The 14,744-nt window shown below is 66.6% G+C and overlaps 5 protein-coding genes across 5 annotated transcripts; 4 read left to right on the top strand and 1 right to left on the bottom strand.

The window, feature by feature from the left end:
- Positions 1-456: 456 nt before the first annotated feature.
- On the top strand, positions 457-1,205 carry CHLNCDRAFT_28531 (hypothetical protein; the record flags this gene model as incomplete). Its single annotated transcript, XM_005843011.1, has 3 exons — positions 457-529; positions 660-769; positions 918-1,205. 3 exons carry the CDS (start codon positions 457-459, stop codon positions 1,203-1,205), a joined length of 471 nt encoding a protein of 156 aa, XP_005843073.1.
- A 457-nt stretch (positions 1,206-1,662) lies between these two features.
- CHLNCDRAFT_33280 (hypothetical protein) lies at positions 1,663-4,506 on the top strand. The gene is made up of 10 exons (XM_005843010.1): positions 1,663-1,824; positions 2,035-2,133; positions 2,291-2,408; positions 2,563-2,630; positions 2,903-2,982; positions 3,220-3,284; positions 3,441-3,507; positions 3,676-3,787; positions 3,948-4,001; positions 4,173-4,506. The coding sequence occupies exons 1-10, from the start codon at positions 1,669-1,671 to the stop codon at positions 4,263-4,265; spliced, it is 912 nt and encodes a 303-aa protein (XP_005843072.1). The 5' UTR covers positions 1,663-1,668; the 3' UTR covers positions 4,266-4,506.
- A 336-nt stretch (positions 4,507-4,842) lies between these two features.
- On the top strand, positions 4,843-6,229 carry CHLNCDRAFT_141607 (hypothetical protein; the record flags this gene model as incomplete). Its single annotated transcript, XM_005843009.1, has 3 exons — positions 4,843-4,924; positions 5,067-6,022; positions 6,194-6,229. The coding sequence occupies 3 exons, from the start codon at positions 4,843-4,845 to the stop codon at positions 6,227-6,229; spliced, it is 1,074 nt and encodes a 357-aa protein (XP_005843071.1).
- Positions 6,230-6,546: 317 nt separating this feature from the next.
- CHLNCDRAFT_28519 (hypothetical protein) lies at positions 6,547-7,404 on the bottom strand (the record flags this gene model as incomplete). The annotated part of the gene is made up of 3 exons (XM_005842983.1): positions 6,547-6,690; positions 6,906-7,018; positions 7,362-7,404. Coding segments are annotated over 3 exons (300 nt in total), but the record flags the coding sequence as incomplete, so codon positions are not given.
- A 1,317-nt stretch (positions 7,405-8,721) lies between these two features.
- Positions 8,722-13,208, top strand: CHLNCDRAFT_59826 (hypothetical protein). Its single transcript, XM_005843008.1, has 12 exons — positions 8,722-8,783; positions 9,149-9,244; positions 9,464-9,562; positions 9,877-9,969; positions 10,253-10,329; positions 10,547-10,626; positions 10,895-10,962; positions 11,205-11,364; positions 11,728-11,832; positions 12,065-12,171; positions 12,446-12,530; positions 12,772-13,208. The coding sequence occupies exons 1-12, from the start codon at positions 8,748-8,750 to the stop codon at positions 12,843-12,845; spliced, it is 1,080 nt and encodes a 359-aa protein (XP_005843070.1). The 5' UTR covers positions 8,722-8,747; the 3' UTR covers positions 12,846-13,208.
- Positions 13,209-14,744: the final 1,536 nt, after the last annotated feature.

Genomic DNA, 14,744 nt, shown 5'->3' with positions numbered 1-14,744 from the left:
CACCGTCGCCACGTCAGCCCAAGGCGCTGCCCGGCAGTAGACCCTCTGCCTGATCAAATGCGATCGCCCCATCCGGAGTGTGGCTACCGCCAGTCTACCCTGACGCATTGCATGTGGTGCCGACTATCCAGGCTCTGCGACAGGCTCCCTGCCTCTTCGATCTCTGCGATGGCACCCAAGGTGAGCCTCCAGCGCAGATCTCATTGGCGACCTGCATCACCTGCAGCTCAAGGAAACCTCCCACAAGCCGGTTCCCTCGCCATGTTGTGATTGCAGAGGCGGGCTGCCGCATCGGCTGCTCAGCAGGCAGGGCAGGCGGCGGATCAGCCAGCTACCAAGCGCGCCAGAGGGGCGAAGAAGGCAGCGGCCACGAAGGCAGGGGACGCCGCCGCTCCCGCCGCCGCCGCTGCCGCCGCCCAGGCGCCGCCTCCCTCGCCCGGCCCGGCCTACTTTCTAATGAAGTCAGAGCCTGACGTCTTCTCCTTAGACGACCTGGCCGCTAAGCCAGCACAGACAGAGCACTGGGACGGTGGGCGGCTTGCGGAGCTGGAACGCCTGTCGTTCCCCAGCCCCGACCACCGCCACCTCCGCCGCTCCTGCTGCCGGTCAACTGAGCTCCGTGCATGTTGCTGTGGCTGCCGCGTGCCCCCCCCACGCAGGCGTGCGGAGCCACCAGGCCAAGAAGGTGATGCAGAGCATGAGGGTGGGCGACCGCGCTTTCTTCTATCACTCCAACGCCAAGCCGCCGGGCATCGTCGGCATCGTGGAGGTGAGCGGGCTGCCGGTCGGCCAGAGTGGCATGGCAGCCGGGCCCCAGGCTACAGCCCTGCTGCGCTGCACCTCTTGAGAGGTGCTCCCTTCCAGTCCTCTCGCTCACCCCCACGAGAGCGCACATGCCTCGGCCCCGCCCTTGGCAGGTGGTGCGTGAGGCCTACCCCGATCACACCCAGTTCGACCGGGCCAGCCAGTACTACGATGCCGGCAGCAAGGCGGAGAGCCCGCGGTGGTTCATGGTGGACGTGCGGCTGGTGCGGCGGCTGGCCAGGCAGATACCGCTGGAGGAGCTGAAGAGCCACGGCGCCTCCGCGTCGGCGCCCCTCGCCGACATGGCGCTCATAAAGCACGGCCGCCTGTCGGTGCAGCCCGTCACACCCGCGCAGTGGGACTTTGTGCTGGCGCTGGAGGAGGGCGACGGCGGGGCGTGAGGCGGGGCAGCGCGAGGGCCCGCGCCGCGGCCGCCTGCAGCAGCAGCAGCAGCAGCAGCAGCAGCGCCTGCGGCAGCAGGCCTGCGGCAGCAGCAGCAGCGGCGCAGGCCGCTGTCCCTATTACCGATAGGTAATTTAGCACAAAGTAATGCAATCACACTATTTCACTTTCTCCTGAGTATTGTTCCCGTTGTTCAGTTTTGCTTGAATTTAGTTCGGTGCAGTGTACCCGTTGTGGTGGTGGTGGCCGGCGAATCCCTGCCGCAATTAAATGCTGCCATTCCTGAGCTGGCCTACCAAGGGACGGAGCAGGCCCGCAGACGACCAAGGGCCCGTGGATCACGGGCAGCAGGCAAGGCGCTGAGCGCCGCCCCATGATGGCGCAGCGCAGTGGGAGCCAGCTCACCCACATGGTCTGCATCTCCTGAGCATCTCAAATCGCTTTATCTACCGATAAAGCGACATGGCGCCACCCAAGGATGCACAGGAGGAGCAGAAGTCTGCTTCAAACCAGAGTTTGGGCGGCGCGCTGCTAGCATATGCGCTAGGGGCGGTCACCGTTGGCTCCGTGATGCTAGCCAGAGCGCTGAGAAAGAAGCTGCGACGCAGGCGCAGGGTGGTGAGTGAGGCAGGATGCGATCCCCGCGCCAGGGGCCTCCGCATCCCCTTCTCGCACCCTGGGATGATTGATGACAATGCAAAAAAGGCGTAGGCGTGGCGGGAAGCTGCCTGCAGTCGCCTCTGCCTGCAACCACCGGGCGCTGCCAGGCGCCGCCGCCGCGCCTGTCGGGGAACAGCACACCATGTTCCTGTCCCCTCCCCCTCGCAGGTGGGCGTGCTACCAGCGCGTTACCAGTCGTCCCGCTTTCCTGGCAAGCCGCTGGTTCCCATTCTGGGCAAGCCCATGATCCTGCGGACCTATGAGCAGGTGCACGCCTGCTGCCGCCGCTGGCCGGCCAGCCGGGTGACCCAAGCAGCCCGCAGCTCATGCCAGTCTGCGTTCCTTACACAATCGGTGCAGTTGGCACAGCTACAGCGCGCCGCTTGCTCACCCGCCCGCCCATCGCTGCCCTCGCCATGCGCAGGCCTGCAAGGCGCAGACGCTGGATGCAGTGGTGGTTGCGACTGACGATGAGCGCATTGCAGAGGCGTGCCGTGCTGCGGGGGCACAAGCGGTGATGACCCACCCAGACTGCCCCAACGGTGAGCTGGGCGGGCGCGACTGTTGAGCGGGAGGACGGGAAGGTGCAGCCTGCTTCAGTGCCACAGGACCCTCGGCAGCAGCCTACCGCTGGTAGGGGAGAGCCGGACGTGCCTGTTACCCACCCCTGCCTGCCTCGGCCCTGCTCCCCACCAGGCACGGAGCGGTGTGAGGAGGCGGTGAGCAAGCTGAGCAAGCAGTATGACATAGTGCTGAACATACAGGTGGGGCCAGGGAGGTGGTGTGGATGTGTGTGTGTATTTGTGCGCAGGGGCTGTTGGGTGTGCCTGCCTGCCTGCCTGCCTGCCTGCCTGCCTAGCTACCTACAGGGAGGCTGGGCACCTGCTTAGTGCTCGGTGGCATGTCGCACGCAGCAGCAGCAGGCAGGCAGGCAGGCAGGCGGGCAGTACCTGTTGCCCCGTAACCTTACCGCAACGGCACCGCTCAGGACGCCTGCCTGCCCAGGGCCCGCGCTGCTGCCTTGCTGCTGCCGCAGGGGGACGAGCCGCTGATTGAGCCGGAGGTGATAGATGCGGTGGTGCGGGCGCTGCAGGAATCACCTGATGCGGTCTACAGGTGGGCTGGCCGGCGGTCATGGATTTCATACAGTTTTGGAGGGCAGGCCCTTTGGCGGCCAAGGCCTGGCCGGCGGGCCTGCAGTATGGAAGCCGGCAGGGGGCCGGTGGGGCCGGCCCTGACAGCGAGGCTGCAGGCTGCGCTGTGAAACCCACACAAATTACGGCTGTGGGTTGAGGTGGGCAGAGTTTCCCAGCGCAGCCCGCCTCCCTGCTGGCCTGGCCGCCCTGCCTGCAGCACCGCGTGCACGCCGCTGGCGCACTCGGAGGTCGAGCTGCGGCAGCGCGTCAAGTGCATCACAGGTTTGCCTGGCTGGCCTGTAGGCGGCAGCTGTGGCTGGTGTAGGTGGCGGCAGCCTGAGGCGGCGCTGCTGGCCGTGGGTTGGGCCAGCTCAACAAGCATCCACCCACCCACCTTCCCTGTGCTGCATGCGCATGATGCTCCTGCCGCGCCTGCAGACACCAGCGGCTACGCCATCTACTTCAGCCGTGGCGTACTGCCCTCCAATAAGGACGGCGAGGTCAGGTGCGACGGCGCCCTGGGACGGCGCCCGGTGCAGCGTGCCCGCGCCTGCTGCCACGGCCTGGCCGCCCCTCCCGAGCCGATGCATGGATCACACGCGCAACATCTCCTGTTGCTCATCCCAAAGCATTCCAACCGCCTTCCCATGTCCCCGTGTCCTTCCTGCCGCAGGAGCTACCCCGCCCCCTGGCACGACAAGCCCTACCTGCTTCACCTGGGCCTGCAGTGCTACGACCGGGCATTCCTGCGGCAGTACTGCAAAATGGCGGCCACGCCGCTGCAGGTGTGGCGCGGGGGCAGGGAGCAGCTGGGGGCGGTGTGCTGCTCTGGGTTCGGGGGCCAGGTTGGGGCTCCAGTAGCAGCTGCTGGTGCTGAGGTGGTCCTGATGTTGGCGCTGAGGTGGCGCTGACCTGGAGCTGATCTGGCATGGTGGTGCTGTTCAGATGATGGAGGATCTGGAGCAGCTGAAGATTCTGGAGAATGGGTACCGCATGAAGGTAGGCGGAAGCTGGCAGCACGCTGTTCCTGCTGCTCGCGCTCAGCCACCATCACTCTTGCCTTTCGGGGCGGGAGTGGAGGGACGATCCCTGCACCCTGCGCCGGCAACTTGCAGCCTTGTGGCCTCGCAGTCATTCCCCCACTCGAAGAGAAGTTTTCCTGTCCCGCAGGTGGTGGTGGTTGACCACAGCGCACATGGCGTGGACCTGCCAGAAGACGTGGCTTCCATCGAGGCCATCATGGGCCAGCAACGCCTGCAGTAGCCACGCCGGCAGGTGGCACTTCAGCCCAGCAAAGCGCTGAGCCGATGCGAGCGGGCCGGGGCAGTCTGGGCAGCACAGGTGCCCTGGGTGTGGCAAGTACTTGCGCGCCGCTGCCGAGCGTTGCTGCACTTGTGCTATGCTGCCGGGCTTTGTTGACTGGTACTGTTTGCAGGGAGGCTGTTGCCCGACCTCTTTGCTATTGATTTATATGCGCTGGGAAGATAAGGCGATCATCTGAGACACGGGGCACTGGCGAGAGTTTTGCAAGATGGCAGCGAGGGCAACAGCTCGGGGACGTCCCAGCCAGGAGTTTATGCCAGGAAGATAAGCACCCTGGCAGTACATCCACTTGCAGGGCAGGGATCTGGGCCCCAGCTGCCCCTTGCAGGCCTGCCTTTACATCAATCTGCGTAGGGAGGTGCGCTCCAGGGTGGCACCGCGGGGCGCCAGCTCCGCCATCTCAGCGCGCCCACAGCATGCACGTCACCATCCGCTCTTCTTGCCCCGAGGTAGTACTGCTTCAGCATTTCACTGTTCAGCCCTATTCTCGCTCACAGCTGGACGTAGGATGGCGGGAATGGCGGCCATGGCGGCCGTCATCTTGGTGCTGTCGGTGGCCTGCGGACACCCGCTTGGTAACATCCATGTGCACCCTGAGGGTGAACCGGGAGCTGCTGCCGCGCTGCCGAAGTGCCCCGCTATCTTCGTCTGTCATGCACACTCAGGCGCCCAACCGGCACTTGCTCACAGGCACCGCACCAGGCCTTCCTCGCGCCCTGATATCCTCTGATGCCGCCCCAGCCACAGCGAAGAACGGCAGGATTGCGTTCGTGCGTGCCACGGGCGGCCGCGACCCCGCCCTCTGGACCATGCTGCCCGACGGCTCCGACATGCGGCAGCTCACCCCCAGCTCTGGCGACATGGAGGTGCATCCCAGCTGGTCCCCCAGCGGCGACCGGGTGGCCTATTCTGGGCGCCACGACGGCGTGTGGAAAATATGGGAGGTGCAGGCCGACGGCACGGGGCTGCGCCGCCTGACCGACGGCCCTCCCGGCGCCGCCATCATGGTGCCCGCCTTCTCCCCAGACGGCCGCTTCATCGTGTTTGAGGGCACCGAGGCCGACGGCTCCACCACCGTGTGGCGGGCAGACGCGGCAGACGGCGGCAACGCCACGCGCCTCACCCCCGCCGACCAGTCGCCCTCAATCACCGACATGGGTGCCAAGCCCTCCCCCGACGGCCAGCTCCTGGCCTTTGCCAGCGACCGCGGCAATGCGCCGGGCCAGTACGACGTGTGGCTGATGGAGGGGTGGCAGCAGGCGCCCGACGGCCCCGGCGTGCGCCTGCACCGCCTCACCGCCGGCGCCAACAACACCCTCTCCCGCTCCTGGGCACCCGACAGCCGCCGCCTGGTGCTCAACAGCATGCGAGGCGGCGTGGGCCGCATCTGTGTGGCAGATGTGCCGGCGGCGGAGGCAGCGCTGGATGCGCTGGCTGCCCCGATCGATGCCGCGCGGCTGCTGTGCCTCACCAACACCACCAGCACGCCCAATGGGCCCTGGTCCCCAGGCGGCATGTTCCCCACCGTCGACGGCGACGCCACCCCCGCCTGGTCACCTGACGGCTCCCGCATCGCCTTCTCCAGCAACCGTGCAGGCAGCTTCGAGATCTTCTCGATGGCGGCAGACGGCAGCGACGTGCGGCGGCTGACGTTCACCCCCCGGGAAGACGCAGCAGCGGGCGACCAACACGTCACCGTGGGCTGGCAGAGGCTGGCTCTGCCAGCGGAGGCCCCGGCACCGGCGCCAGCCGAGGCGCCGGTAGTGTCGAGAGCTGCACCGAGCGAGGCGCCGGCGAGCGCCCCAGCATCAGCAGCACCAGCCAGAGCGGCCCGCGCCCTTGGGCTGCTGCCGCTGCTGCTGTTGCAGCTGGTGTTGGCTGCTGCTGCGGCTGGGATTGCCTAGCAGGGCTGAACAGCCGAATTGATGAATCGAGTGATTTTTGTTATTCTCTGCCATTTCGCTTCTGCCCTGACCTTTTCACTGATATTGTTACATATGCACCTGTGCTGGCCTCAGGCCTGCTTTTCTCATCGTGGCTGCTGCCCAATCCCAGGTGTAGGGTGGCCAGCATGCGCAGCGAGGAGCAAGTGGCTGGCTCACCACAGGTTGCCATCAGCCTGCAAATGGTCCAATGGCGGAGCCAGGCAAGCAGGGGTCTGCCGCAGCCGGCCAGCGGCACGCAGCCAGGGGCAGGGGTGCCCCGTCGTCTCCCCAGCGCGTCAGCTGCACTGCAGGTGGCAGCTGCCGCCATTCTTTCTGCGCCCCACCCTCACCTGCTTGAAGACATAGGCAGCCACCGCCTCGATCTCCTCCTCGCTCAGCCGATCGCCCCACGCCGGCATCGCGTTCTTGCCGTTCTCCACCTGCAAGCGGCATCACCCGCCTGTGGGACTGCCGGCCTGGCCTGGCTGGCACCAAGGGGTGTGCACCACCACCACCACTCGCATGCACCGCGCGATGCTGTGCCCAGCAGCACAGCCCGGCATCATGGCAGCCTGGGGCTGGTTTGGCAGCCCTTCCCAGTGGGAGCGTGCCGCCCTCCGCCGCCACCGGCACCACTACGGCTTGGGCTGGTCACCTGGTAAATGATGGCGGGCTGGTTGAACCCGCCTTCGAGGTACTGCTCCAGCGCCGCCTTGCGCAGCGTCTTCTCCACCTGCACGCTGTTGTTGCCGCCCATGTGGCACGCGGCTGCAGGCGCGTGGCAAGCACAGGGAGCGGGGGAGTGGTGTTGGGGTGGGCGTCAGACAGGCGGAGTGGAGATGGTGGTGCGGCGCACAGCTGGCGAGTGCCGAGCCCTTGCACCTTGCAGCAGCATGCGGGGCGGGGGGTGCGCGGCTCGCAGCAGCGGCTGATGCAGCAGCGGCCGGGTGTGAGGGCTGCTGCCCCTGGGGGCTCTGCTGCTGCTGCTGCTGCCTGCAGCAAGCGGCGGCGCCGTGTGCAGGGCTTAGCTGGCCTGCGCTGGTACTGGCGGTTGCAGTGCCCAGCAGCCGCCCGCACTTTGCTTTGAGCTCTGGACGAGCAGCGCACTCACCGCAGTTGTTGCTGAAAACCTCCTCGCCCAGAGCCAGGTCGGCAGCAAAGGCAGGGGCGGCGCTGAGCACCACCGCCGCACCGGCAGCCACTGCTGCAGCCTTCAAGCGAGGCAGCACCGCGAGGGTGGAGGCCACCTGCGCCGACACATTTGCAGCGGGATTTTGTGCCTCTGGTGAGTCAGGGAATCAGCAAGGCCCGCTCTGGGCGAGGGGTATTGCGCCCACCTGCCCAAACCACCCGCCCAAACCAGGCAGCTGGTACAACTCAGAGCATCAGCCCGGTTCGCTCCCCTTTCCCCTCCTCACTGGCCCCGTCGCGCCTTTGTGCTGTACAACGGCACCAGTCGGGGCTGCATTCACGCACCTTGGGCTTCAGAGGGGCGGCGGAGGCGCGCACCCCAACGCAGCACACAGTGTTGGCGGCCATGGTTCCGAGGCGCGCAGAGCTGGAGAGGCTTGGTGCTGCCAGGTAATTCCGAGAGAGCTCGCCGATTCGCCTTTAATGAGGCGTTCTGCAATCGCCAATCATCCAAAGCCACGTCACCCTGGCTTGGGGATGTACCAGCAGCCATCTTTCAGCAGTAAAAATGCGCTGCCGTGTGCGAGGGAGTCGAAACGTCCTCGGGCCTGAGCAATGGAGGCTCCCGCCTCCGCCAGCCCACCGCCAGATGGCAACAGATGGAGGCATGATTGTTGGGCCTGGGGGGCGCTACCACGCTGGTCATGATTTCATTTGTAGCACAAATGCAGCGGTGAAGATCACATGTGCAAGGATAGGATAGCCCTGTGCAGTTGCAGTGAGTGTAAACCTGATGTCCTCAAGGATTGCGGCAGATGGGCAGCGCCCGCTCCCAGAGCCGCCCAATCCTGTGGGAAGAATGCCGGGCGCGCTTCCATGGCGGCAGTCAAGCTCGTGATTTGGACTGTCGTGGTGCTCCTGAATTGAGAATGACAGAGTGCCTGCTACAGCTTGCCGGTCAACTGTCCCCCGGTCGTCGCTGGTCAACTGAGCGCGGCAGGGGCTCTCTCCTCTCCTGGAGCTTTGCCTTGCAATGGCGCCGCTCGGGCGTCCTTCACATGTATGAGTGACACGTAGGGGATGAGTACCACCTCTTGATTCCAGGACCCTGCTGCCGTTCGCTGCGAAGGCGGCCTGCCCCAGCGTGGCACAGCGCGGGCTGGGGGTTGCTCATCGGGAACCTCCCGGCATCGCCCTGCCGCCCCCATTGTGGCAGGGCGAAGGAATGCGGCGCGGGCGCCCACCGCTCGGCATCCATGCCACGCTGTGTGTTTTCCTCCTGACCCTATGTTGGGCTGAAACCCCTGCCGATCGCCCTCCTCTCCTCCCACCCCGTCACTCGTGCATCCTAGGCACCTCATCCAACATGGCAAACGTGCTGGGCAACACCTTCGAGAACAAGGCAAGTGAACGGGGGCATGCGCTGAAATGGCGGGGCTCCACCCTGCGCCCGGCACCGCGGGCCAGCATTGCGATCGCATGTAGACGGCAGGGCAGGCGGTGGGAGCCCGGGTTGCGTCCAGCGCCGGGATCAGCTCCCCGCCACGATCCCGCCAACTGTTCTTCGCCCAATCCACGCCGTGCCGGCCCCGGCCCAGCCCTCGAGAGGCAGTGGCAGGCCGATGGCGGTCAGCCCCGGCCTCCCACGCGGTCAGACTACGACCTGCCTGGCGGCGGCGGCAGAGCCCTAGCCCTCTGCCAGGTCGGGGGCGCTGCCAACCCACACCATCGCCCGACGGCCTGCATCCCCTGCCCGCCCGCCTGCAGTATGCGGCCGAGCTGATTGCCACGGCCAAGGCCATCGCCACGCCCGGCAAGGGTATCCTGGCTGCCGACGAGAGCACCGGCACCATCGGCAAGCGGGTGCGCCGCTCGCCCCGCCCACCCGCAGCGCGCCCGCAGCCCCGCCCCGCCGCCGCCGCCTGCACCCCAGCCCCTCCCCGCCGCCGCCCCGGAACGCAGAGCTCGGCTGCCAGGCCGGGGCTCGGCCCGCGCCGGCCACCACGCCGCCAGTTGCCGCGTTGATTCCGCCGCCAGAATGCTCACGCGCTGCGCCCCCCCGCGGCCTCCACCGCCCCGCAGCTGTCCAGCATCGGCATGCCCAACGAGGAGGTGCACCGCCGGGAGCTGCGCGAGATGCTGTTCACCAGCCCAGGCATCGAGAACTACATCTCCGGCGTGGTGGGTGCCTCCCTGCACCGTGCTCGCCAGCTTCCCTTTTGCCTCCCGCGCCGCGCGTGCTGGCTTGCGTTCACGCCAGCCTCGGCGTGCTGGCATGATTGGGACGGACCCACGTGCGGGCAGCGCGGCCGTGCTGCGGTGGGCCCGCCTGCCCTGCTCCCATTCCCACACGCCGCTCACACGCCCACGTTTTGGCCCTCCACTCCAACCCCACGCTACTTCACCGCCACAAAGCAAGCAAACTCCAGCTTTTGTTTTTACAGGAAAGAATTCATTTCGGTACCTACTACTGCCCTTTCTGCTCTTCCATGCAGATCCTGTATGAGGAGACGCTGTACCAAAACTCCTCGGACGGCACGCCCTTTGTCAAGATGCTGCAGAGCAAGAACATCATCCCGGGGATCAAGGTGCGCGGCGGGAGCGGTTGCTGTTCTGTGCTGTGCGGGGTGCTGCTCAGCTGCGTCATGTGGCGGGCGCGCCGGAGAGAGTGTGGGCGGCCGGGATCGCTGGGGCGGGCTGGAGAGGGGGGGAAGGGTGCCGCGTGGGCTGGCTAGCCGCTGCGGGATGCCGATGCGCCTTGGTGGCCCCTCCTGCCGTGCCCAGCTGGCCCCCCAGCGCTACCCTCATGCCCAGCCTTGCCCCGACTGGGCCATCCACGCAGCTGACCAGCTGACCCAACCACCTCTGCAGGTGGACAAGGGCGTGGTGCCGCTGGCGGGCACCGACGGCGAGACGGAGACCCAAGGCATCGACGACCTGGGCAAGCGGTGGGTTGCCGACGGCTGGCGCTGGGCAGCCATTCAGCCGCTTCTGGGAGCCAGGCAACGAGGGCTGGGCAGCCAGACAGCGGGGGCTGTTGAGCGAGGCAGCCTGGGGTGGCACATGCGGGTCTTCTACAGCATAAGCATTTCCGGCATGCCTGCTGCACTCGCCTCCCCTGCCTGCCTCACCGCCTGCCCCAAGCCCCCACCCCCTATGCCGCAGCTGTGCCAAGTACTACGAGCAGGGTGCCCGCTTCGCCAAGTGGCGCGCCGTGCTGAAGATTGGCAACGGCTGCCCCAGCGGTGAGCCTGCAGGGGCAATGTGTGTGTGTGTGTGTGTGTGTGTGTGTGGCCGACCAACCCACGCCCGGAAACCCGGGGGCGTGGGTGGGGCAAGCCAGCGGCGCAGTGGGTGGCAGGCCGATGGCTTTGGCTGCAGATCCGTTGTGGGGCAGCGCCGGCGTGCATGCCTGCTGCTCCCCATCGCTCGCTTGCTCACTCATTGCTTGTCCTGCCCTGCCCTGCCTCCCTGCCCTGCCCTGCCTCCCCGCCCTGCCTGCCTGCCTGGCAGAGCTGTCCATCCACCAGAACGCCTACACCCTGGCCCGCTACGCCGTCCTGTGCCAGGAGAACGGCCTGGTGAGACGGGCCCACTGTGCCGCTGCCGCTGACAGATGCCTCGCCCCCCGCTGCCGCTGCCTGCCGCCGCCACATTTCTGCCGCCCTGGGACCGCTCCCCCCCTGGCTTGACCCGCCGCTGCCTGCAAACGCCTGCCCACAACCACCCTGCGCTGCCCTGCCCTGCCCGCACCAGTGGCCGACCATCATCAGCACCTGCCGCTCACTGCTGCCTGGCTGTACTGCCATTGTACCGCCCACAGGTCCCCATCGTGGAGCCCGAGATCCTGTCGGACGGCACCCACGGCATCGACGTGTGCGCCGCGGTGACGGAGCGCGTGCTGGCGGCCTGCTACAAGGCGCTGGCCGACATGCATGTGCTGCTGGAGGGCACCCTGCTCAAGCCCAACATGGTGCTGTCCGGTGCGGCCGCCTGCATCCACTGCAAATCGCATGCCTTTTGCAACTGCGATCGGTTGGGGGTGCGCGGGCAGGCGCCGCGGAGGCAGCTCCTGCTGGCAGCCTCGGTGGAGGGGCCGGGGCCGGGGCCGGAGCTGGGGCTGGAGCTGCTCCGTGCGTGAGCAGGGGCTGCTCCTGCTGCGGGCTGGGCCGGCCAGCTGCGGCTGCACCCTGGGCTGGTCTGGCTGCTGGCGGCGTGCCGCTTGCAGCTCGCATGCGGCGGTACACGTAGTGTGTGTATGGGTGTGCCGCCGGGGCTGCCGCCTGGGCGTCGCCCTGCCCCGACCCCTCTGCCTGCCCGCCCTGCGCTGGCCTTTTTGCCTGCAGGCGCCGAGGGCCCCAAGGCCGACGTCACCACCGCCGGCTACCTCACCGCCCGCACACTCACGCGTACCGTGCCCGCCGCCGTGCCGGGCATCATGTTCCTGTCTGGTGAGGGCTGGGGCTGCTGCTGCTGCTGCCTGCTTGCTGCTGCTTGCTGCTGCCGGGCTCCTGCTGCCGGCTGGCGTGCACAGCTCTGGCTTCTGGCTGCCCATCCCAACCAGCTCGGCCTCCTCTCCAGCATTGCCGCTCGCTCGTGGCTCTTCTCCCTGTCTGTTTCTTTCCCCCTTGCCGGCACCTGACCGCCGTGCTTGGCCCCATCCCCACCGCCGTCGCCGCACAGGCGGCCAGTCTGAGGAGGAGGCGACCGCGCACCTGGCTGCCATGAACATGATTGAGGGAGTGAAGAAGCCCTGGACTCTGTCCTTCTCCTTTGGCCGCGCCCTGCAGGCGCGTGCTCCTCGATTTGCATGCATTGCGCTGCGGGGCCTGCGCGCGCTGTGGAGGGGTGATGACGCCGCTGCGGGCTGTCCCGCCACGGCGCATGCCGCTCCAGAAGCTAGGCCTGGGGCGGCCGCTTCAGCGGGCTGGCCTCCGCGGACTGCCCCGCTGCAAGGCTGCGCCCGCTGGTCGTGCCTCATGCACCCCCTCCTGCGCGCTCCCCTCCCTTTCTGAGCACCCCTCACCCTGCCCCTGCCACCTGCTCGTCGTCTGTTCTTTGCAGGCGTCGGCGCTCAAGGCGTGGGGCGGCAAGAAGGAGAACTTCAAGGCGGGGCAGGAGGCCTTCCTCGTGCGCGCCAAGGCCAACAGTGAGCAGCCGCCTGAACAGCTGCGCTCTGCGCAGCGCCAGCAGCGCCCGGCTCGCCGCCGCGTGCTGTCGCTGCCCTGGCCTTGGGGCTGCTGCGGCGCCGTGGCGCATGCGTGCCTCGACGCCCTGCTGCGCCTGCTGTTCGGCGACATACGCTTGGCAGCACCAGCCCTCCCCCTCCCTGCGCCCAGCCCAGCCCACGCATGCCCTCATCAGCTGTCGACTTTCCACCCCGCCCGCAGGCGAGGCGACGCTGGGCAAGGGCGACCTGACTGCCACAGGCGAGAGCCTGTATGTCAAGGATTACAAGTACTGAGCAGTACACATTGGGCGGTACAGGTGGTACCTGCGGTACACCCTGGCTGTCGCCGAGCGCAGACCACTTCACGGCGAGGCAGCCAGGCGCTGCCATGCACCGCGGCCAGGTGGGCTGGCGGGGCAGCGGGTAGCGGAGTGTTGTGTTGTGCTGGGGAGCCCCACCCGCCCACCGGCCTAGCACGCATGGAACCTTGAACCCTTTAAGTATACCCCGCTCAAATGACTGGCCCATCGGGCCCCACAATATGCGCCCCACGCCCGGGCTTGGTTGCAAGCGCCTCTTGGCCCTTGGCTGATTGATCGCTTTTTCAGTCTGCGTGCTCCTGCTTTGCATTGGTGCCCCCTGTAAACTGTTTTGTTGTGAGGCGGCATTCAATGGAGGCCAGTTCGATGCGGCGGGGTGTAGGCGACGCAACCTTTTGGAGCCGCAACCTTTTGCCAGCAGAACGGCGCCAGGTCACGCCCGCTGGCAGGGTGCCACAATGGATGACTGTGCACGTAGGCGGCTGATGCTATCGAGCTTGCCCCATCTATCGGGCTTGCCCCATCAGCCTTCGTAGCTACGTGCTGGCTTCCATTTGTCGACAAGCTTGCGATCACGCGTTATGCCGCCCCGCAGGCGCGGTGCTGGTGGCATCAGCACACGAAAAGAGCCGGCGAGCACCCTCTGCGACCTGCCGGAAAGCGTGCTGGCACAGGTGTTCAAACAAATCAAGCAGCAGGAGCGGTGAGTTTACTAAACTAGTTCGGTGCTGGTCTCAGCTTCACCTGCAGAGCCTGCATCACTGCTAATTGCGTAAACCCTGGGTGAGTCGGCCGCCGCCGCCACCGCCATGCCGACGTCGCTGCCTTCAGCTGCCTGCAGGCTGGCTAGCCTCAGTCTGGTCTCGAAGCGCTTCCACAGCATATGCCTAAGCCCCGAGCTGGTGAAGAACGTCGATGCTGACATTTCGGGCGACGCGGTCCTGTCGCGAGCGCAGTCGCTGCTGGCGTGGGTGGCGGGGCACCGGGCTACTGTGCGCAACTTGAAGCTCGCAGTAAAGGCGGGAGAAGGAGACGACCGGGAGCTGGGCGCTGTAGTGGCGGGCATCCTGTCAACAGCAGCAGGAGTGGCCACTCAGCTGAAGCGGCTGACGCTGGGCGCATCCGCTCCCCTGTTCACCACCGCCTGGCTGCCCGCCATGCGGCAGCTGGAGCACGCCGATGTTGGATCCACCGACAAGAGCTTAACGCTTCCCCAGGGCATGAGCGTCATGACAAACCTGGGCAGTCTGGAGCTGTGTGGTAACCCTGTGACTTTTGCGGCAGGGTTGCAGCTGCCCCGGTCACTGACCCATCTTGTCATCAATGACTCTGAACGGACAATGCCACCCCAGGTGCGCGAGCCGCAGCAGCATCAATGCACCGGCGTTGTTTCATGTGATGCTACTGTGCGTGGGAATGCTCTGGAAAACACATGCTTAATTGCAAATTAATTGCAGTCTTTTGGGGTGGGAATGCGCTGCAGCTTGTGGCTCTGCCCAGCCTGAAGGGTCTGGAGGTGGCAGCACCCTATTCCTCCACCAGCATGGACTGCCTGTCGCAAATGAGCTGCTTGACAATGCTGGCGCTCTTCGAGCCCTGTCTGCTGCCGGGGTCGCTCAGGGCGATGACCCAGCTTGAAGCGCTTCATTTGGATCTTCCAGGACCTACTCCCATTCAGGGCTTGGATGCAGCATTTCGCCAACTCCAGCGGCTGACACGCCTAGTTGTGTGGGGGGGCAGCCTGCGCGAGGTACCGACCGCGCTGGCAGGCCTGGCACATTTGCAGCGGTGCTTATTTTGGAGCACGCTGGAGCAGGAGGGAGACGAGCATTGCAGCCTCCCAAGCGGCCCATGGCAGCACAGCTTGCGCATG

Source organism: Chlorella variabilis, assembly GCF_000147415.1.
Source record: "Chlorella variabilis unplaced genomic scaffold CHLNCscaffold_36, whole genome shotgun sequence".
NCBI lineage: Eukaryota > Viridiplantae > Chlorophyta > Trebouxiophyceae > Chlorellales > Chlorellaceae > Chlorella > Chlorella variabilis.
Note: the sequence above shows the minus strand (reverse complement) of the source record. Positions and strands in the feature narration are given on the sequence as shown.

Coding starts and splice junctions, on each gene's coding strand:
- CHLNCDRAFT_59826 (XM_005843008.1), top strand. CDS start 8,748: ATGGCAAACGTGCTGGGCAACACCTTCGAGAACAAG. Junction 9,245..9,463: donor CCGGCACCATCGGCAAGCGG/GTGCGCCGCTCG, acceptor ACCGCCCCGCAG/CTGTCCAGCATCGGCATGCC. Junction 10,963..11,204: donor TGTGCCAGGAGAACGGCCTG/GTGAGACGGGCC, acceptor TACCGCCCACAG/GTCCCCATCGTGGAGCCCGA.
- CHLNCDRAFT_33280 (XM_005843010.1), top strand. CDS start 1,669: ATGGCGCCACCCAAGGATGCACAGGAGGAGCAGAAGTCTGCTTCAAAC. Junction 2,983..3,219: donor TCACCTGATGCGGTCTACAG/GTGGGCTGGCCG, acceptor CCCTGCCTGCAG/CACCGCGTGCACGCCGCTGG. Junction 3,285..3,440: donor GCGCGTCAAGTGCATCACAG/GTTTGCCTGGCT, acceptor CCGCGCCTGCAG/ACACCAGCGGCTACGCCATC.